This window comes from Trachurus trachurus (assembly GCF_905171665.1).
Source record: "Trachurus trachurus genome assembly, chromosome: 10".
Classification (NCBI taxonomy): domain Eukaryota; kingdom Metazoa; phylum Chordata; class Actinopteri; order Carangiformes; family Carangidae; genus Trachurus; species Trachurus trachurus.
In genome coordinates, this window is record NC_139894.1 from 37597252 (window position 1) to 37617529 (window position 20278).

The 20278-nt window shown below is 43.9% G+C and overlaps 1 protein-coding gene across 1 annotated transcript; it reads right to left on the bottom strand.

Moving 5' to 3' along the window:
- Positions 1 to 798: 798 nt before the first annotated feature.
- Positions 799 to 14894, bottom strand: LOC310992304 (uncharacterized protein; the record flags this gene model as incomplete). The annotated part of the gene is made up of 15 exons (XM_083980318.1): positions 14773 to 14894; positions 12153 to 12258; positions 11959 to 12062; positions 11590 to 11868; positions 11411 to 11504; positions 11160 to 11227; positions 10789 to 11025; positions 10630 to 10695; positions 10425 to 10526; positions 10221 to 10283; positions 9845 to 9904; positions 9524 to 9710; positions 4365 to 4510; positions 3400 to 3812; positions 799 to 880 (listed from the first exon to the last, which is right to left on the bottom strand). Exons 2-15 carry the CDS (start codon positions 12256 to 12258, stop codon positions 799 to 801), a joined length of 2007 nt encoding a protein of 668 aa, XP_083836444.1. The 5' UTR covers positions 14773 to 14894.
- Positions 14895 to 20278: the final 5384 nt, after the last annotated feature.

A 20278-nucleotide genomic window follows, 5' to 3' on the forward strand; every position in this document is an offset into this window, starting at 1 on the left:
CTCAATCGTGCTCACTTCAGCAACAGTGGAGAGGAAAACATCCTTTTAACTGGTAAAAACCTCCAGCATAACTAAACTAGTGTGTCGTCATGTCACACAGAGAGAGTGGAGAGGAAAAACATCCTTTTAACAGGTAAAAACCTCCAGCATAACTAAACTAGTGTGTCGTCATGTCACACAGAGAGAGTGGAGAGGAAAAACATCCTTTTAACAGGTAAAAACCTCCAGCATAACTACACTAGTGTGTCGTCATCTCACACAGACAGAGTGGAGAGGAAAAACATCCTTTTAACAGGTAAAAACCTCCAGCATAACTAAACTAGTGTGTCGTCATGTCACACAGAGAGAGTGGAGAGGAAAAACATCCTTTTAACAGGTAAAAACCTCCAGCATAACTAAACTAGTGTGTCGTCATGTCACACAGAGAGAGTGGAGAGGAAAAACATCCTTTTAACAGGTAAAAACCTCCAGCATAACTACACTAGTGTGTCGTCATCTCTCACACACACACACACTCACACACACACACACACACACACAGAGAGAGAGAGAGAGAGAGAGAGACACTACATATTCATACAATCAACTATTCATACAATCAACTATTATAATACATGTTCATATATTATGATATATTCAAAACTACATTTTAATACATTCATATACACTATATTACACAGAATTACAGAACTCAAATACTACACATTACAATCATGATTCACAGTGTATTTAAAGAGATTACATATAACAACTACAGAATTCAACACAAACATATCCATATATACTACATTTGTACACCTAGAAAGAAAACACAATACAAAAGATGGCTTGGCCTCGGCTGTCCATGTAGAAGATGCCTGAAGTAAATGGCTGGAACCACCTGGAACACAGAACACACAAGGGGCCAGCAAGGAAACACAAATACATACACTGAACACTGATTAATACATGTTTAACATTTCATACATGTTCATATAATTCATAAGGCAATATATGTTTGTTAATTTAGCGTTATTATATTATATTGCTATACATTACACATTTGAAATTACAACAACTAACAAATTCATATAAAATATATTACTATAGCTACATTACACATTTCATACTACATTACTCAACTAGGTCTTGCTGAAAGAACAAAGAATTCCTTCATGGTCACTAAAATAAATTGGCAACACTACTGCCTGCACATCATAAATTGATGTTTTGACGTACACATGGTCAATTAGTGTGCCTCTCTCTGTTGTTGGTTGTAAAACATGTTGCACAAAACCATTCTCTGCCATAAAACGACAAACAGATGAAGATGGTGAAACATCATCAGATGAAGATGGTGAAACTTTTTCATTATCATTAAAGTCCCCTATAACGGCAACAGTTCTACTGAAGGAATCCAATTTCTTTAGCAACTTGCTGAGATTGTCTTTAAACAAAGGAATAGGATATAATGGCGGTCGATAAATCACAGCTAACACTATGTCCACATCAGCACAGGCAAAAACCAAACATTCCAGGTTCACATCTGGTACCTGAACAAGTTCACACACTAAACTATTCCTACAGTACAGACCCACACCGCCATGTTGCTGCCCCTGGAAATCCACTAGCTGTGGATTACTGCTAGTGTACGACAGAGTTCGGGGACGACTATGGAAACTAAAACCATCAATCTGGACTGATTCTAGTAAAGAATGTGCAGACAGCCATGTTTCTGTCACAGCAATACAGTTAAGCTGCAAGTGCCGAGTACATGATGCTAAATCTGCAACATGTCCAGATAAACCCTGCACATTCATCAAAAACACAGAGAAAGCATTTGACTCCATGTTAGGCCTGGCTATATTGTCACTTAAAAACCTAGGCATGCTTCGAAGTGCATCCTTTATTTTGCCGTTGCAGAAAATGACCTTCTCTTTAAAATCTGTAATGATCAACCCCTTGAGAGTCCTAACACGACTCAAAGCTACATAAGCCTGTCCTGGAGCAAATATCCTCTCTAGAGAGACCACTGCCTTGTCGACAGTGAGTCCCTGTGTTTTGTGTGCAGTACACGCCCAGGCAAGTTTCAATGGAAATTGCCGGCGCATCCCGCCTTTCCCAGTGGCTCTTTCCTCTTCAGGCTTGATGTCTGTTGAGCCAGCTACCACTGGTGGAGTATGTGCACTGTTCTTCCTCCTCTGGGCACCAACATTAGCATCATCAAACTTGACAAAAACAACCTGAGGAAACCTACTGTCAGGCTGATGAACTATATCAGTGACTGTGCCACATACCCCATTCACAAGCCCATCATTGACATCCACATTTTTTATCAACATCACACGAGCACCTTGACCTAACAGTAGCACCTCTTCCAAACATGTGTTGGGTGCTCTCCTGTGATGACCGCTTATCAATTCCAGCTTCCCCGTTCTTTTGCTGTTCTCAAAGTCCTGGGCGTGGATCTCTTCCCTCTCAGTACATACTGTTACCACCTGGTCAAAATTGTAGTCATTGACTTGCCTATTCGTAGCAAATATATGCAAAGCTGAGCTCTCTTCACCTGTTACACGTTGTTTCAACATATCAATATCCTTGTCCTCCAATGGTGTCTCTTTAGGACGAGTTCTGAGCCTGTTCAACATATCTGCAAACGATTTTTCCTTCTGCCTTACAACTGTTGTCAACTCCACAACCTTAAATAAACTGGACCAAAGGTTCACAGTCACATCATCATTATACAACGCTTTCCCTCTAACAGGAGGCAGCTGATAAAAGTCTCCAACAGCCAGCACACACACATTCCCAAACGGTGAAAAGTCACCTGTTTGTTTGATCTGCCTCAACCGTCCATGGATGTAAGCCAGGAGGTTGTGATCTACCATGGAGATCTCATCAATAATTACAATCTGCAGATCACCTAACTTAGCTCGCAATGAATTGAGCTTCTCTTCACCCAGAGGACTGTACGGCAAGCGCACATCCTTCCCTATGCTAAATGTGGTGTGTATCGTTGCTGCATTCAAATTGTATGCAGCAATGCCTGTTGGAGCACATAACAACACACACGTGCTATCAGGATGGCGGCTAACAGTAGATAAAAGTCTCCCTGCCTCATACTGAATAGCTCTGATTAAATGGCTCTTCCCTGTCCCAGCACCACCTGTAATAAACACATGCAGAGGCTCCGGCTTTTCCCCTCTGACCCTATCCAAGCACCACTGACGGACCTGATAAAAAACAGACAACTGTGTCTCATTTAGTGATCTAATCAATGTCAAGCCATCGCTTCTGCTCATGACATTCCTCTTCTCTAAATGAGAAACCTGTTGCCTGGTAACAGCTAAATCTGGAATGTTTTCCGGCGGGTCATCCCCTAGCTGTGGATTGTCCTGAAGTTCCTGCACGCACTCTAACCGTTCCAGCTCCGCCTCTGGACACAGCTCAGCCCAGGCATCCTCAAACACACCCTGATCATCTACCTGTTTCTGAGCATCCTCTATTTTATCTGCTTCCATCTCAAATCTACGTCTATTCCCATCAACAACTGACCTCACAGAATGCCTGGCCCCATCACTAAACCTGACATCACCATTCTTGTAAAAGTCTTCAAAGGTTACATAGTTAGTCGGTTTAAGCTGGGAGTCTGAACGATGCGGCAGAAACAACTGTAAGATGCTCTGGTGGAACAACTCTGGACTCTTGGTCTCAGAGAAGCGAGCATAGCGAAGTACAGCTGGCTTTGTCCGAGTTCTCTTGGCTACAGACCCAAAATTCCCATTTAACTGAATTGCACCTTTACATTTCTCATTTTTGGTGAGAACGCGATACTCAGACACAAACACAGCCAAACACATATCACTAAACACATCATCATTAGGCCTGTTCCTGTACCGGTCATTTAAACTAGTCATCCACATGTCTTCGTCGCTAAGATCAGGTGATGACGCAGAGGATGCCTTATGTTTTAACACACTTAAAGGCAAACTCATTCTAACAGTACTTTCCCCTGTGGGAACGAACATGACTTTCCTGGAGCACTCTTTAAGATGCATATTAGTGAGCCTGTAAACAGCCTCCTGGGCAGACACATCTCGATGGTGCAGGTAAACACTGCCCAGATTCTTGAGAGCCTCTTTTGCACTACGATTACCGTCTTTAGAGGCCTCCCTATGTGCATTGCCTAACATCAATCCCATTTCCCGCTCCGCCTTGGAAATATAGGAAATAATGTATACTACACAGGCATATGCGTCAACTACATATTGGATATCTAAATTCGCATTCCAACATTTTAACAAAGACTTGTTGTAGTGGTTAATCCATGTTTCATCAACCTGCCTTTTCAAAACCACCTGAGTGCGCCGTTCAAGCACTCTTACACATTCCTCAAACGCCTCCTGAGTAATATTCAAGGTCTGAAACAGCTGCTGCACACTATCAAAACTTCTGTTTTCATCTGACAAAGCCATCTTAATGGATGTCAGAACCCTGTTGGCCCATTCTTTCTTCTTCTTTTTAAGTTCAGCTAAACGTGTAAGACATGGACACAGTCTACCAGGATGAGTTGGGTCAACAGGACATGTGCACGGTGGCACTGTTTCATCAGGTCGCCGGCTAATAAAAGTCCTAGCTGACACGGGCCTTGGGAAATTGAAACGACACACAGTGTTTTTCTTTTTACATGTCTTGGCATGTCGTTTCGAATGTTGCTGAACAGTAGTAACAATGTCCAGCAACTCCTCATCTGATGATGGGAGTTCACATGTTACATATTTGTCAATGAACTGAACTACCTCCTCATCAGTGTGTGTGTCTATCCGCGGAGCGTTCTCTATCCAGAATAGACAATGGACATGAGGAGAACCTCTCTGCTGAAACTCAACCCTGTAAAAGTAATCTATAATCTTACCAATCGGTTGAGATGGTGACATGAGCACGTTCCTGAGGAAACAATGCCATCTATAATCAAACATGCGAGCAGCTGTGACAGGATTGCGTCTCAACAAATCACACTTATCAGCCCACTCTAAATCTTCTACAGTGGCTGTTCGTCCTTCCTGCTTCAGAATAGTAGAGAGCAGATTGCCCCAACGCATATCTGCAGAACTAAATGAACAAAACCAGGTTGGAATGCCCAGCTGACGCACACAGGCCAGGAGGTCACGCTGGGCTCCCTGCCAGAAAGCTGGAGTGCCTCTAATAGGTCGAAGAAAACGATAACCATCATCATACTCCAGCATCTTCTTGAAATTCTCCTCATTATTCAGAATATCTGACACCTTATACGACCTCTCACCCCCTTTACTTTTACGTAATGCAATTGACACATTTGACACAACCTGTTCAACCTCTGACATATACTGAGCAAAAAATATGTATTCAAGATTATTTGCAAACCTACCATCTGCGTGTAAAATGCGATTATTAAAGTATCGTGACAAAGTCAACCGATACTGTCGATGCTCGTGGTAAGTGTTTCTGGCCGTTGGAAACAACACTGGGAAACACTTTGCTTCATTACTAATATCAGAAAGCAGCTTCACAGGATTGTTGCCTTCTGCTGGTGCTACATTCAAAATATCATCAAAATATTGGTCAAGAACCTCCTGACCAATATCAACAGGCATTAGACAGGTGTCCTGAAACATGCCATGTGACTGTCTATCGTGCAAAAGCTCCTCCTCCTCAGCTGCAGCAGCATCATCATTAGCATCAGGTCTGTTTACAGTCTGTGATGCTGCAGAAACGTTACCACCAGCATTGTCAACAGTCTGTGATGATAAAGGAACGTCAACATCAGCACTGTCAACAGTTTGGCTTGCAGCAGGAACTTCAGCAGCATCAGCACTGTCAACAGTCTGTGATGCTAAAGGAACGTCAGCTTCCTGTTCCTGACAAAACTCATTTAACCATGCCTCATTAAACACAATATCCTTATAAAGGCTATTGGTCTGTTTTAAATACTGCAAAGCCTGTCTAATACGGAGAGTATCAACAAACTGATACTCATAGTGACCTTTATAGGTCAACTTACGCTTTAACTTGACTGCCAACAAAGACCCCTCCATATTGGAACGGGGCAACAGGTTACTGGTCTGCATAATGTTGGCTGGAACACAGGTCACTGGACCATGTACTCCGTTTTGACCCCCTTTAGGCAAAGCTAGCATTTTCATGAATGGAATATGTAAAGCAACCAAATGTTGCTCCAAACTATTCAAACAGGCCAGCTCAGGAGGGACAGCCTGAACTGTTAGATTGTTCTGAGAACACTCAGGTGGCATCTCACCTCTGTTAATCTTATAGTGACAAGTGTAACAAATCCACAATTTACCCCGAGCAGTGTCTAACACCTGACATGGCACAACACAAAACTCGTTACACTTATGCAAGTAGTCCTCGGTTATGCATTTTGTTGCTATTGAGGCTACTGTCTGTGTTTTGTTATAATCATCTCTTTTACAGTTCAGAACCTGGTGCCTGAATAGCAAGCGGAAACACACGCTGCAGACATGTTCTGGACCTTCCAGCACGTCCTCTAAAAACTGCTGTTTAACAAAGTCAAACTGTCCTTTCTTCTCTTTATTAACCTGTCTTTTCAATTGAACATCTGCTATAACACGCTTTTTGTAATCAGGATTTTGATGATATTTCCTGATGATTGAAGATATTAGTTTGTCTCTGTGAGATTTATTCACTTGATATTTCCTGATGCTTGAAGATTTTAGCTTGTCTCTGTAAATCTGGTTAGTTTCATAGTTTCTTTTAGTCCGTTCTTTAGTTCTACTTTTATATAAAAGATTATAATGATATTTACTTAGACTGTACGCCTTCATTTTTAATTTATGCCTCATGTCATCTCTATATTTTATCACATTACAAGATTTCAACATCATTCTGTGTACTAAATTGTGTTTATACTTTGTCACACTCAAATGCATTTTCCTTTCTTTATTCTGCACATCTCGATGATATCTCTGTTTGCTATATCTCTTTAAATGTTCCTGCCTCAAGACATTATGTGGATAGTTTTGCTTTCTCTGCCAATTCGCTTTCTTTTTCATATAATCAGATACTACATATGTTACTGGATTCAAGCTACTAGCACTGGAAACATTACTCTCAGCTTTACCATGACATCTCAAGTTATATCCAATAGAAACAAATGTGTTTACCTTACAGTAACCATAGCAACTTTGTGACTGAGGCTGCTGTACACAGACAACTGTTTCATAATGATTAGCATTAACATTGTGTAAATACACAGCTTCATTTGACAACTTCCTATTTTGACAGCTATATTCAAGCCAGCGATCATTATAATAGGTGAAAACACTAACACCTAAATAATCAGCTGTGGCTTGAATCTCTAACTCGGTGGCCCAACTACCAACATATCTCATCCTAGATACCTTGATGTACTCTGACATGGAATGATACTCACTTCTAAGGAGACTCTGATATGCACCAGGATTGCTTTGTAACTGCTTCACAGCTGCATTTCTAATCTTCTTATGGTACTTCTGTGTACCACTAATGGCCTGGCTAACGGCCCTAAAGAAGCAGTTTCCATCACCCACAATCTTCTCTGTCATACAAGGAATCCCTAAAGGACCAACAGCACAAGAGGTGGCATCTACTCTCTCTGATTCTATGTTAGTCTGCTTACACAAAGCAAAAGCAACCTCTTTAGAAAGGGGACGGAATTCTAAGTTTTTACATGCTACATCCCCAACAAACACAACATCTGAATTGACATCATTATCAAAACTCTTTGCTTTCTTGGAAGTGCCATTTGTCTGTGTGCGTTTACGTTTTTCACGTTGGTTAGTGGCTGCACGGACCACTGGTGTGACAAGAGGGGTAACCTGTCCCTCTCCACATGCAACAGCTGTCTGTATGCATTTACGTTTCTCGCGTTTGTTAGTGGCTGCACTGACCACTGGTGTCACAGTAACCTGTTCCTCTACACACTCAACAACTGCACCAGCACTCACTACTGGAACGACAGGAGCAGGACCAGGAGTGGTTACCTGTTCCTCTACACACTCAGCAGCTGCACCAGCACTCAAGGACACAGTTGAGGGTTTCACTTGAACACCACAGATCTCAAACGTATTGGGAGATGTCTGACTACCTGCAAATTTGCTAAAGTGCTTAAACAGATGCTGTACAGAACTAAAATAGACTACAACACTCCGTCCTTTACCATGGACCATCCCATTAACATCGCGAGCATGGGAGTCAACCACAGCATACTCACCATCTTTACTACAAATGACAGCACGTGTAGCCCCACCCATTGTAATCAAGCAGGGTTTGTCTTGTGTGCACCTCTGACGGAGACCATCAAACAGAGAGCTGTGCTCAGGAGAAAGGTACACACTTGGAACGTTTGCCCCAAGTCCATATGCAGGTTTCGCATCATACTCAAAATCAACAAAACCATACTGCTTAGGCAACTCTGTAACAACAGGGAATCCAGATGGATCTGCGATCTGATTGCCTTCCCACATGGATGTGTACAGTTTATCACCTGCGAGCACTACCTCGTCCAGTGTGTCAGCCTGCCACTCAAAGACGCTGTCTTTGGTGTGTCTCACTAAAGCAACCAAACTAATGGCCATACACTGACGACCGAAATATGCAAACTTACTCTGGTCGCCTTGATGGAAACTTCCACTAACAGAAGCGCGACCCTGGGACTGACTTGTAACAACTGGATCAATCGCTACTGAAACACTGCTGCTCTCTCCCTCAGACTGAGTGGGCACAACTGGTTCAATAACCACAGAAACATTGCTGCTCTCTCCCTCATCAACACACTGCTCCACAGAAATGCTCTGTCCCTCATCAACACACTCCTCCACACTGCCGCTCTCTCCCTCAGACTGAGTTGGGACAACTGGTTCAATAACCACAGAAACAGTGCTGCTCTCTCCCTCATCACCACACTTCTCCACAGAGATGCGACTGACAGCAAAAAACGCTGAAGACAAAGACTTGTTCAGATCAGCAATGTGTTTCACCAGATCATCCAAGGTCGTGTCAAACATGACCCTGGATCGACCTGGATAAGATAGCAACCCCTCAGCGTTACGTATCCCACAGTCCACCACAACAAAGTACTCCCCATGCTGGATGATCAACACCACTGCTCTGTGGAGCCTCAACACACACATGCCATCCCTCGACAAATGCTCACTCAGCTCCTCCTTCAACTCAGTCCCATCCCCGAAGCTCCTATAATCTGTCTCCCCCAAATCCACCCTCCACTTCTGACCAAACAGATCATACTCCTTCCTTCCCCACCCAAACCAAGTTGCCAATTGTTTCCCCTTGACACGAACGACATCAATATCTGCTTCACGCCACGTACAAACTGGAGCGATGCTATGTCTAACTGCCGCGACAACACTGCATGACACGTAACCATGAACATCAAGACCAGCCGATGCAGTAAGCAAAGTTTTCCCTGCCACTGAAGACACTCCCCCCATCGGCAAACACCTGCAAGGCGAAGTGGGAATACTCTGACCTTGAGTTGCTCCTGGTGTGCCCCCAGTAGTTGATGGCTGGGTGTCCCGGTCCACCGTGACATCCAGGGCAGCAGGCTGGACAGACACAGGGATGGGAGGGACAGCAACAGGATGGGTAGCCACAATGGGAGGAGGAGTGGTCCCCGGCACATCACAGGTCGACACAGGGTCGGGTGTCGCCTCCACCTGCAACAGAAAGAAATGACATAAAAATATGAATAACTATGGTATAGACAGACATGATTGCTACAATAAACATGCTATTACATTAGCCAAAACAACAGACAGCATTGCAAAAACCCTTCAATAACTCTACTTGCCTTCTGGTCCACGACCTGGGCTTCAGGACGGACAGTCAACACGGATGTTGAGGTCACGACCTAGAGAGAGAAACAAAGGAAACCCATCCTGTGAATTCTACAGTTTCAAGTGAGACAAAAATACTGCTTCAGATTCTTCAGTTACACATCCTTAACAAAAGTGCACCTACCATCGTCCTTGATGCCTCCATCCCAACAGCTGCAGACACCGGAGGACCTGGTGTTGCTGCCACCTGCAAATAAGGGAAATAAAATTACTACATATCCAGATAAAATAAAACAAGTGACTTTATGTGTCTATCACAATAAATACATGCCACATTTTCATTGCTGCTTAAATGCTAAACCTCTCCATCACAATATAAACATTACATACCTGCTTCCTGGCACGTCTGTGCTGCTTGGAGACAGGCCTAGTACGACGTCCCACAGGCGCCGGCTAAAGTGACATAAACAAAAAGTGTAAAAAAAGTGAACAACAAGTCCCCATACACAACAACGTTTGTATGATTTCAACTCTGATCAGACATTTACATCTAATATCTGAAGTATTAGAACTTTCTTGTCCTTCTATAATTACCTGCTCGCCTGTGGAAACGGTGCCCTGAGCCGATGGACCAGCGTCGTCCATGTCAGCCAACACCGCAGGAGGGAGCCAGAAACGATTCAGGCGAAGAAGACTCTGTATGACAGACAGAAGGATTATTTACAACACTTATCATTTTGTTAGAGGACAAACTCTCACTGCCGTGTAAATATCACAGTTAAATAAGACGACAACCTACCACTTGAGGAAGCGTCCTCTTCCGAGGTGACTCAGAGCCATGCTGCTGGTCACCAGAGCGGCGGCGCTGCAATGACAAAACACAGAAAACAAATTAGGATCCTCAAACAATTTCATTTGTCAGTCCATGAAAGGATATTTACAAAGTACGACTTCTTACCTTCCTGACTGGCACAGTCGTCCACTCGGGAGGGGGGGTCCGTGGGGTTGCGACCTCCCCCGCCTCGACCACCCGACCAGACCACGTGGGAATACGCCTTGGTCTGGGCATGCCAGACACCGGGCGTGGCACCTGTGGCGGAGGTGGCGGAGGTGCCGGCCTCTCCAGGTGCCGCTTGGTGGCAGCCACCAGCGACTCCACGAGGATAGGCATCCCCGCGTCATCACTGAGGTGCACCTATGAAGATAAAGTCATGACAAAAAAAAATTAGGATTCGATAAGGTTTTGAACAATGTGACCGTTACTGTCAGTCATACTGTGTTGTCTATATTGTCCACATTTCTGATATTAACATTACAATTTCTACTTACACCATCCCAAGCCCAGAGATGCCGTTTGCTTGGGGGGAAGCGTTCAACATGGTGGTAAAACGAAACACCTTCAAGAAAAAAAACAAAACAGGAAAACCCACGGATTATTGAAAAACTCAATTCAAAGCACAGCGTCAACTTTCATAATACAAACCATAATGTCACATTATTTAAATTATAGCTAAAATAGATACTTCTGATAAACCATCATACAAATGCCTAAACCCATGTATTGATACTTTCAAACATACCGTGACTTGTTGAAACGCTGTGGAACTTCTGTCGGAAGGACTCCTGGACACCCCCCTCGATGGCCAGACGAGGGACATGGTCCACAACAAACACCTACACGAAATATAATAATGGTCAGTTACAAATTGATAGTCATGGTACATATCAGTTCATGCGAAAAAATACATGAATAACCTACCGTTGCAGTCCGCCAGGCTTCTCTGACAGTGCGCAGGTACCGGTCAAACGCTGCAGCGGCCTGGTCTGGGGTCTGCTTCAGGTTGTTGCTAGGGGCAATGACGCAGACCGCATCAGGGATCTGAGGACAACTGCGCGCAGCATGCTGAACCTCAGTCCTGAGCAGGTCTGCGCACGCCCCCGGCACGGACAGGAAACCGAAGGTGTAGCCGTCTGCTGCCATCGGCACAATCCCATCTGCAATGGGGCGCAGATGAGATGCGCCGACAAACAGAACAAGCTGGGAGAAAAGAAACAAAACATCTCTTATAGACTGTCAACTCACAATGACAAATTATTATCAGTGTTCATCAGTGTGAATTATACATACCTTCTTATCGGAGACCTTAGCTGGAATGTCCACCTTCAGCTGCTTTCCAGTGCGTGGAGAGACTGACCACTCCTGGGCTTTCTGACGCCTGCCAGTGCCGTGACCTGTTGATGAAAATACATACCAAATTTCAGCTCATGCATAGAGCAACATATACATGAGAATTTTTTTGGAAAGTATGGAAGACTACTTACACGAACTGGCGCCAGAGGGGGCTGCCAAAAGCGACACAGCCAACGGCCGTGCCCGCTCCCGGAACCGAGCTGCCTCAGCACGGCGGTAGGACTTGCCACGGGGCATCTAAAAGTAGAAAGACCCAGTTATTAAACATGTGTAGATTAAGACATGCATTTAGAAAGGATTTCACATTACCAGCACACACACCTCTAATCATGTTTCTTGCTGGCCAAAGACAAACAGCTTCAACAACACACTGCAGACTTGTTAATCAAAAACTGTATTTTCATTAAAGGATTGTAATAATGATTAAAATAAACAATTAAAACATGTACCATGTATAACAACAGTCTATAAGCTCACACAACAACAGCCTAAGGCTGAGAATAAATGTATGATCTCAATAAAAATGTATGATCTCAATAAAAACCCACCCTTTATATGCCTCTTTTAAAAGAAAAGTACTATAATGGGCAATTGCACCACTTAGAATAAACAGACTTAAAATAGCCACACACACACGACTTAAAATAGACACACACACAACTTAAAATAGACACACACACACACACAACTTAAAATACACACACCTTAAAACACACACACACACAACTTAAAACACACACACACACAACTTAAAACACACACAACTTAAAACACACACACAACTTAAAACACACACACACAACTTAAAACACACACACACACAACTTAAAACACACACACAACTTAAAACACACACACACAACTTAAAACACACAAAACTTAAAACACACACATACACACAACTTAAAACACACACACAACTTAAAACACACACATACACACAACTTAAAACACACACATACACACACAACTTAAAATACACACACAACTTAAAATACACACACACACAACTTAAAATACACACACACAACTTAAAACACACACACACAACTTAAAACACACACAACTTAAAACACACACACAACTTAAAACACACACACACAACTTAAAACACACACACAACTTAAAACACACACAACTTAAAACACACACAATTTAAAACACACACACAACTTAAAACACACACACACAACTTAAAACACACACACACAACTTAAAACACACACATACACAACTTAAAACACACACATACACACAACTTAAAACACACACATACAACTTAAAATACACACACACACAACTTAAAACACACACACAACTTAAAACACACACATACACACAACTTAAAACACACACATACACACACAACTTAAAATACACACACAACTTAAAATACACACACACACAACTTAAAATACACACACACAACTTAAAACACACACACACAACTTAAAACACACACACACACACAACTTAAAACACACACATACACAACTTAAAACACACACATACACACAACTTAAAACACACACATACAACTTAAAATACACACACACACAACTTAAAACACACACACAACTTAAAACACACATACACACAACTTAAAACACACACATACACACACAACTTAAAATACACACACAACTTAAAATACACACACACACAACTTAAAATACACACACACAACTTAAAACACACACACACACAACTTAAAACACACACAACTTAAAACACACACACAACTTAAAACACACACAATTTAAAACACACACACAACTTAAAACACACACACACACAACTTAAAACACACACACACAACTTAAAACACACACATACACACAACTTAAAACACACACATACAACTTAAAATACACACACACACAACTTAAAATACACACACAACTTAAAATACACACACACACACGTTAAAATACACACACACACACAACTTAAAACACACACACAACTTAAAACACACACATACACACAACTTAAAACACACACATACACACAACCACAACTTAAAACACACAACTTAAAACACACACAACCACACACACCACACACACACACACACACACAGAGGATAAAGACAGCCACGTACTGCTATTTATATCTCAGCTGCACTGAATATTGGACATCTTAAGACTCTATAAGCTTTGAATCAACCAGTGTTAGCTCAAAACACCACAATAGCAGCCAAGTACTGCCAACTAGCAGCTTCTAGCTTACTGAAGTGAGCAAGTGAAAAAGAAAACAGGCAAATATACTGAATATTTTGCAACTTATCACTAAACAAGCAGTGGACACCTCAAACTACTCAGGGGATGCTGCATGCTAACTAGCTGCTACGCTAATAGCCGCTAAGCTAACTAGCCGCTATGCTAGGCTGAGCTCTTGACAAAACATTAATTAATTAATTTACTGTACGTAGACACGTAGCTTACCGATAAAGTCACACAGACGCATTTAATACCACAAGTACATTGGCAAAATGACTAAGCTATTAGCAACATCCAGACACAATAAACTTAGCCATTGCCTGCTAGTCAGCTCCTCCACACACAGACACACAGACACGCACACGCACACGTTTACATACCGACAGAGGAAATGGGCATCATCAGTCGGGCTATATCGCGTTAATAGGACAATTGTATTTAATATCACAAGCACCATTGCCAAAATGACTAAGCTATTAACTTAGCAACCTCCACACACAACACACTGAGCCATCTTAGCTTAACTTACCTTGACAGAGTGGCAGTCCTGCAGGTGGAAAATCCGGGTGGTGACGTTAGGTTGAGACGGTTGTAAAAGTTGTGAAGTTTTTCTCAGGTTTAACCGAGAAAAGTGCTCTCTTAGCAAAAGCTGTGAAAATCACTTCCCTCAGCAAAAAGCCTGAAAAGGTGTTTGTTTGTCTCTCGCTAGGAGTCTGTGTAACCACAAAGCCTCACAGTCTGAAACAAACGGGAGAATGACGGGGCGAACATCGTATTTATACACCTGGGGATTTAACTTCATAGCAACCAATCACAGCGCAGCGAGAGTTGTCCCACCCATATATGTCTATGGTCCCACCCCCCGCTGCGCTGTGATTGGTTGTCCCAAACAAACAGGGCTGAAACCATGGAAACCAGCAAATGCAATGCTTTTGGGATGAGAAATAAAGTTTTCACTCAAAAATTATTAATAAAAACTTAAATTACAATATACGTTGTCAAACTGTCGGTTTTATGCTTCGGTGATTCCAAGACAGCTTTTTTTTACATTTTATTTTATGTTATTTTTAATCATTACATGTTGGCTGAAAATGACAGATAGAAACAGACTGGCAATTTCTCTCACTTCATTTGTGTGTGTGTGTGTGTGTGTGTGTGTGTGTGTGTGTGTGTGTGTGTGTGTGTGTGTGTGTGTGTGTGTGTGTGTGTGTGTGTGTGTGTGTGTGTGTGTGTGTGTGTGTGTGTGTGTGTTTTCATTTTAGACTCGTTTGAAATAAATTGATTAATTCATGATAAATTAAACAAATTAAAGGTTCATTCAGTTGCATACGATTGGCTCTCACGTCCACATACTTCATCCAATCAACTTCAAACTTGCTGGACATTATCATGGCTCCGCCCTGAACGTCCCGATATATTAACTTCCCACGTAACTCATAGCGCCCCCCGGTGGTAACAGGAAGTGAACTAAAATTCATTAAAAATACATAGTTGACCCCATCAACTTCATTCCACTTCTAAAACATGCAGAACCAGTTGGTGAAGCTACATTATGAAGACTGTGAAGCTACGAGTAATGGCGTCCCTGTGGGGGCGTGGCTACCATCAATTCCTCGCCATGAAAATACGTTTGGCTTTTTGATGGCTTTAATGAACTCGTATCATCATGAAAATTGATACACAGGTCCAGGGTGGAGACCTCTTCCATCTGATAGGGGTGTCGCTCATGTGGCCCCCTAGTGGTAACAGGAAATGCCATATTTTGCATCGACATTGTCCGATCAGCTCGAAACTTCACATGTGTGATGAGGTAACGACCCCGAACGCAAAGGCCCACATCCCGTTACCGCCCCCTGGTGGACAAACCGTAAACTTGCCGTAACTCCATCGTACATTGTCCGATTTGCTCGAAACTTCACGTGTTCGACGAGGGGACCGCCCTCGACGCAGCCGCCCGCGTCCGGTGGCGCACGGGGGTTTCGAAGAGCGGCCCGGGGATAGCGAGACGCCGAGTGGCGTGGAACGAGGGCCCGTCACAGCCGCTTGCGGCTTTAATTAGGGCCCGAGCCTGTGACAACGTCCCAGGGAGGACCCTATTGTAATTCGACATGCACATTAGTCAACGTGCCAGCCGACGAGTAACAACAAGTAAGCAAGCAAGTAACCAAGTACTGCATAGACCTGGCGCAAAAAACCCCAGATATTGTAGTGTTTATTATTATTATTATTCCGCGTCTTTGAACCCCGATTTGACCCCTTTGCCACGCTCGAAAACTCACCAAATTTGGGACACACGTCGAGTCCTGCGAAAATTGCGATATAGTGCAGTCGCCGTTTTTCGGCAGGGCAAAATGGCTCAATAGCGCCCCCTAAACACGTTTCCAAATTCCCATAGGGATTTTTGGTTTATTTGGGCGGAGCCATTCCAAATTGGATACACATATGTATCATACTCTGACATACAAAAAAATGAATTGGAGCCACGCCCTAAACCCAACAGGAAGTCGGCCATTTTGGTTAGCATTTTTTTGACGTAAAACGAACTCCTCCGAGGGAGTTCGCCCGATTCACTTCAAATTGGGTACAGAACATCTCCAGACCAAGCTGATTACGGCTTGTGCTCCGCAGGTCTGTACGTCAAAGGGCTTGGCCGCTAGCGCACGGCCAAGTTCAACGAGTCAGCTAAAAAGTTTGAAATGCTATCATGCCCACATACTTCATCGTAGACACTTCAAACTTGGTGCAAAAATCTATGGCGTGACCCTGAACGATCCGACATATTATTTGCCTACGTCGCTCATAGCGCCCCCCAGTGGTAACAGGAAACATACAAAAATTTGTTAAAAATACATAGTTGACCAAATCGACTTCGTTCCACTTCTAATACATGCAGACCCGGATGGTGAAGCTACATCATGAACGATTTGACCCTACGTCGAACGGCGTCCGTGTGCCGCCGCGGCGACTGTCGATTTTTTATCGTACAATTACGTTTGCCTTTTTCGTGGCTTTAACAAAGTCGTGTCATCACGAAATTTCATCCACAGGTCAAGAATGGCGAGCTTTTTCAGCGGATAGAGTCGTTTCCCATGGGCGTGGCTAAATGCCTCAATAGCGCCCCCTTGTTGTTTTTCCGAAATTCTCCATAGACAAATTTCGCTTACTTTGTCGTACACATACGAAACTCGGCACACACGTGTATCATACCCAAACATACAAAAAGTTGAATTGGAGCCACGCCCTAAACCCAACAGGAAGTCGGACATTTTGGTTAGCATTTTTTTTACGTAAAACGAACTCCTCCGATGGAGTTCGTCCAATCGACTTCAAATTGGGTACAGAACATCTCCAGACTAAGCTGATTACGGCTTGTGCTCCGCAGGTGTGTAGGTCAAAGGGCGTGGCTGCTAGGGCACGGCCAAGTTCCCGAATTCAGCTAAAAAGGTTTAAATGCTATCGCGCCCACAGATTTGATCGCAGCAGCTTCAAAATTGCTGGATATGATAATGGCGTGACCCTGAACGATTTGACATATTAATTTAATTCGTCACTCATAGCGCCCCCTGGTGGTAACAGGAAATGCCATATTTTGCATCGACATTGTCCGATCAGCTCGAAACTTCACATGTGTGATGAGGTAACGACCCCGAACGCAACGGCCCACATCCCGTTACCGCCCCCTGGTGGACAAACCGTAAACTTGCCGTAACTCCATCGTACATTGTCCGATTTCCTCGAAACTTCACGTGTTCGACGAGGGGACCGCCCTCGACGCAGCCGCCCGCGTCCGGTGGCGCACGGGGGTTTCGAAGAGCGGCCCGGGGATAGCGAGACGCCGAGTGGCGTGGAACGAGGGCCCGTCACAGCCGCTTGCGGCTTTAATTAGGGCCCGAGCCTGTGACAACGTCCCAGGGAGGACCCTATTGTAATTCGACATGCACATTAGTCAACGTGCCAGCCGACGAGTAACAACAAGTAAGCAAGCAAGTAACCAAGTACTGCATAGACCTGGCGCAAAATATCCCAGATATCGTACTGTTTATTATTAGGGCCCGAGCCAGTGACAACGTCACAGGGAGGACCCTATTGTAATTCGACATGCACATAAATCAACGTGCCAGCCGACGAGTAACAACAAGTAAGCAAGCAAGTAACCAAGTACTGCATAGACCTGGCAGCAAAAACACCAGATATTGTAATGTTTTTTATTATTTTTATTATTCTTACCCATAGTAAATCGCCTTTTTGGAGGCCTGAACATGCCGTAAAACGAACGATATTTGGCATGCACATCGGGACGGGCCAAAAATTTTGTTTTTTGAAGTCGTTAAAAATGGGCGGGGCCAAATGGCTAAATAGCGCCCCCTAGAAAATTTAAAACGGCGAGCCCCACGTCTCAGTTTCACCTACATGCATGAAATTTGGTGGGGTTATAGAACATGGGGAGACACACAAAAAATCCTCTTGGAGCCACGCCCTAAATCCAACCGGAAGTCGGCCATTTTGAATATAATTTTCAATTTTGGCCATTTTTTGGTCATTTTTTGCCATTTCCACTACTTACATTTGAACGAACCCGTCCTAGGGATTTCAGTCGATCGGCTTCAAATTTGTTTTCCAGCATCGAAACCCCATGATGACCTTATCTTGTGCTCTGCAGGTGTGTAGGTCATAGGGCGTGGCTGCTATGGCTCAATTAACATCAATTAACATTGCTCGCCATGTCCATACGAATGGCCCTCACGCCCACATACTTTATCGTAGCTACTTCAAACTTGCTGGACATGATGAGGGCGTGACCCTGAACGATCCGACATATTACTTTCATACGTCACTCATAGCGCCCCCCGGTGGTAACAGGAAATGACATATTTTGCATCGACATTGTCCGATTTGCTCGAAAATTCACATGTGTGATGAGGTAACGACCCCGAACGCAACGGCACACATCCCGTTACTGCCCCCTGGTGGACGAACCGTAAACTTGCCGTAACTCCATCGTACATTGTCCGATTTGCTCGAAACTTCACGTATTTGATGAGGTAACGACCCTGAACACAACGGTCCACATCCCGTTACTGCCCCCTGGTGGACGAATCATAAACTTGCCGTAACTCCATCGTACATTGTCCGATTTGCTCGAAACTTCACATGTGTGATGAGGCAACGACCCCGAACGCAACAGCCCACATCCCGTTACTGCCCCCTGGTGGACGAACCGTAAACTTGCCGTAACTCCATCGTACATTGTCCGATTTGCTCGAAACTTCACGTGTTCGATGAGGGGACCGCCCTCGACGCAGCCGCCCAGGTCCGGTGGCGCGCGGGGGTTTCGGAGAGCTCCCCGGGGGTAGCGGTGACCAGGGGGCGTGGGAGCGGGACGCCGAGTGGCGTGGGACGAGGGCCCGTCACAGCCGCTTGCGGCTTTAATTATTATTATTATTATTATTATTCTTCCGAACATGTTTTCGCCAATAAGACCCCCTATCCAATGCGAGAAACGGATGAAATTTGGCATACGCGTTCAGTCTGGCGAAAAATTTGATAATTTGAACACCTTCAGTGTGCGCGCAGCGTAATGGCGCAACAGCGCCCCCTTGAAATTTTGATTTGATCAGCCCCGCCACACCGTTGCACTTACATGCATGAAATTTGGTGGGGTTATAGAACATGGGAAGACACACAAAAAATCCTCTAAAAGCCACGCCCTATACCCAACCGGAAGTCGGCCATTTTGGATTGAAATTTTGACCTATTTGACCGAACCCCTCCTACAGATTTCGTCCGATTGACTTCAAATTGGCTATGGACCATCGAGATGCCATGCTGATCTTATCTTGTGAACTACATGTCTGTAGGTCAAAGGGCGTGTCTGCTATGATGCGACACATTTTGGCGACTGTTCGTGTTCGGCGCCGTTTCACTTCGAACGGCTCTCACGCCGACATACTTGATCGTAGCCGCTTCAAACTTGGTGGACATGATGATGGGTCCTTCCTGAACAATCTGACATATTAACTTCCCACGTTACCCAT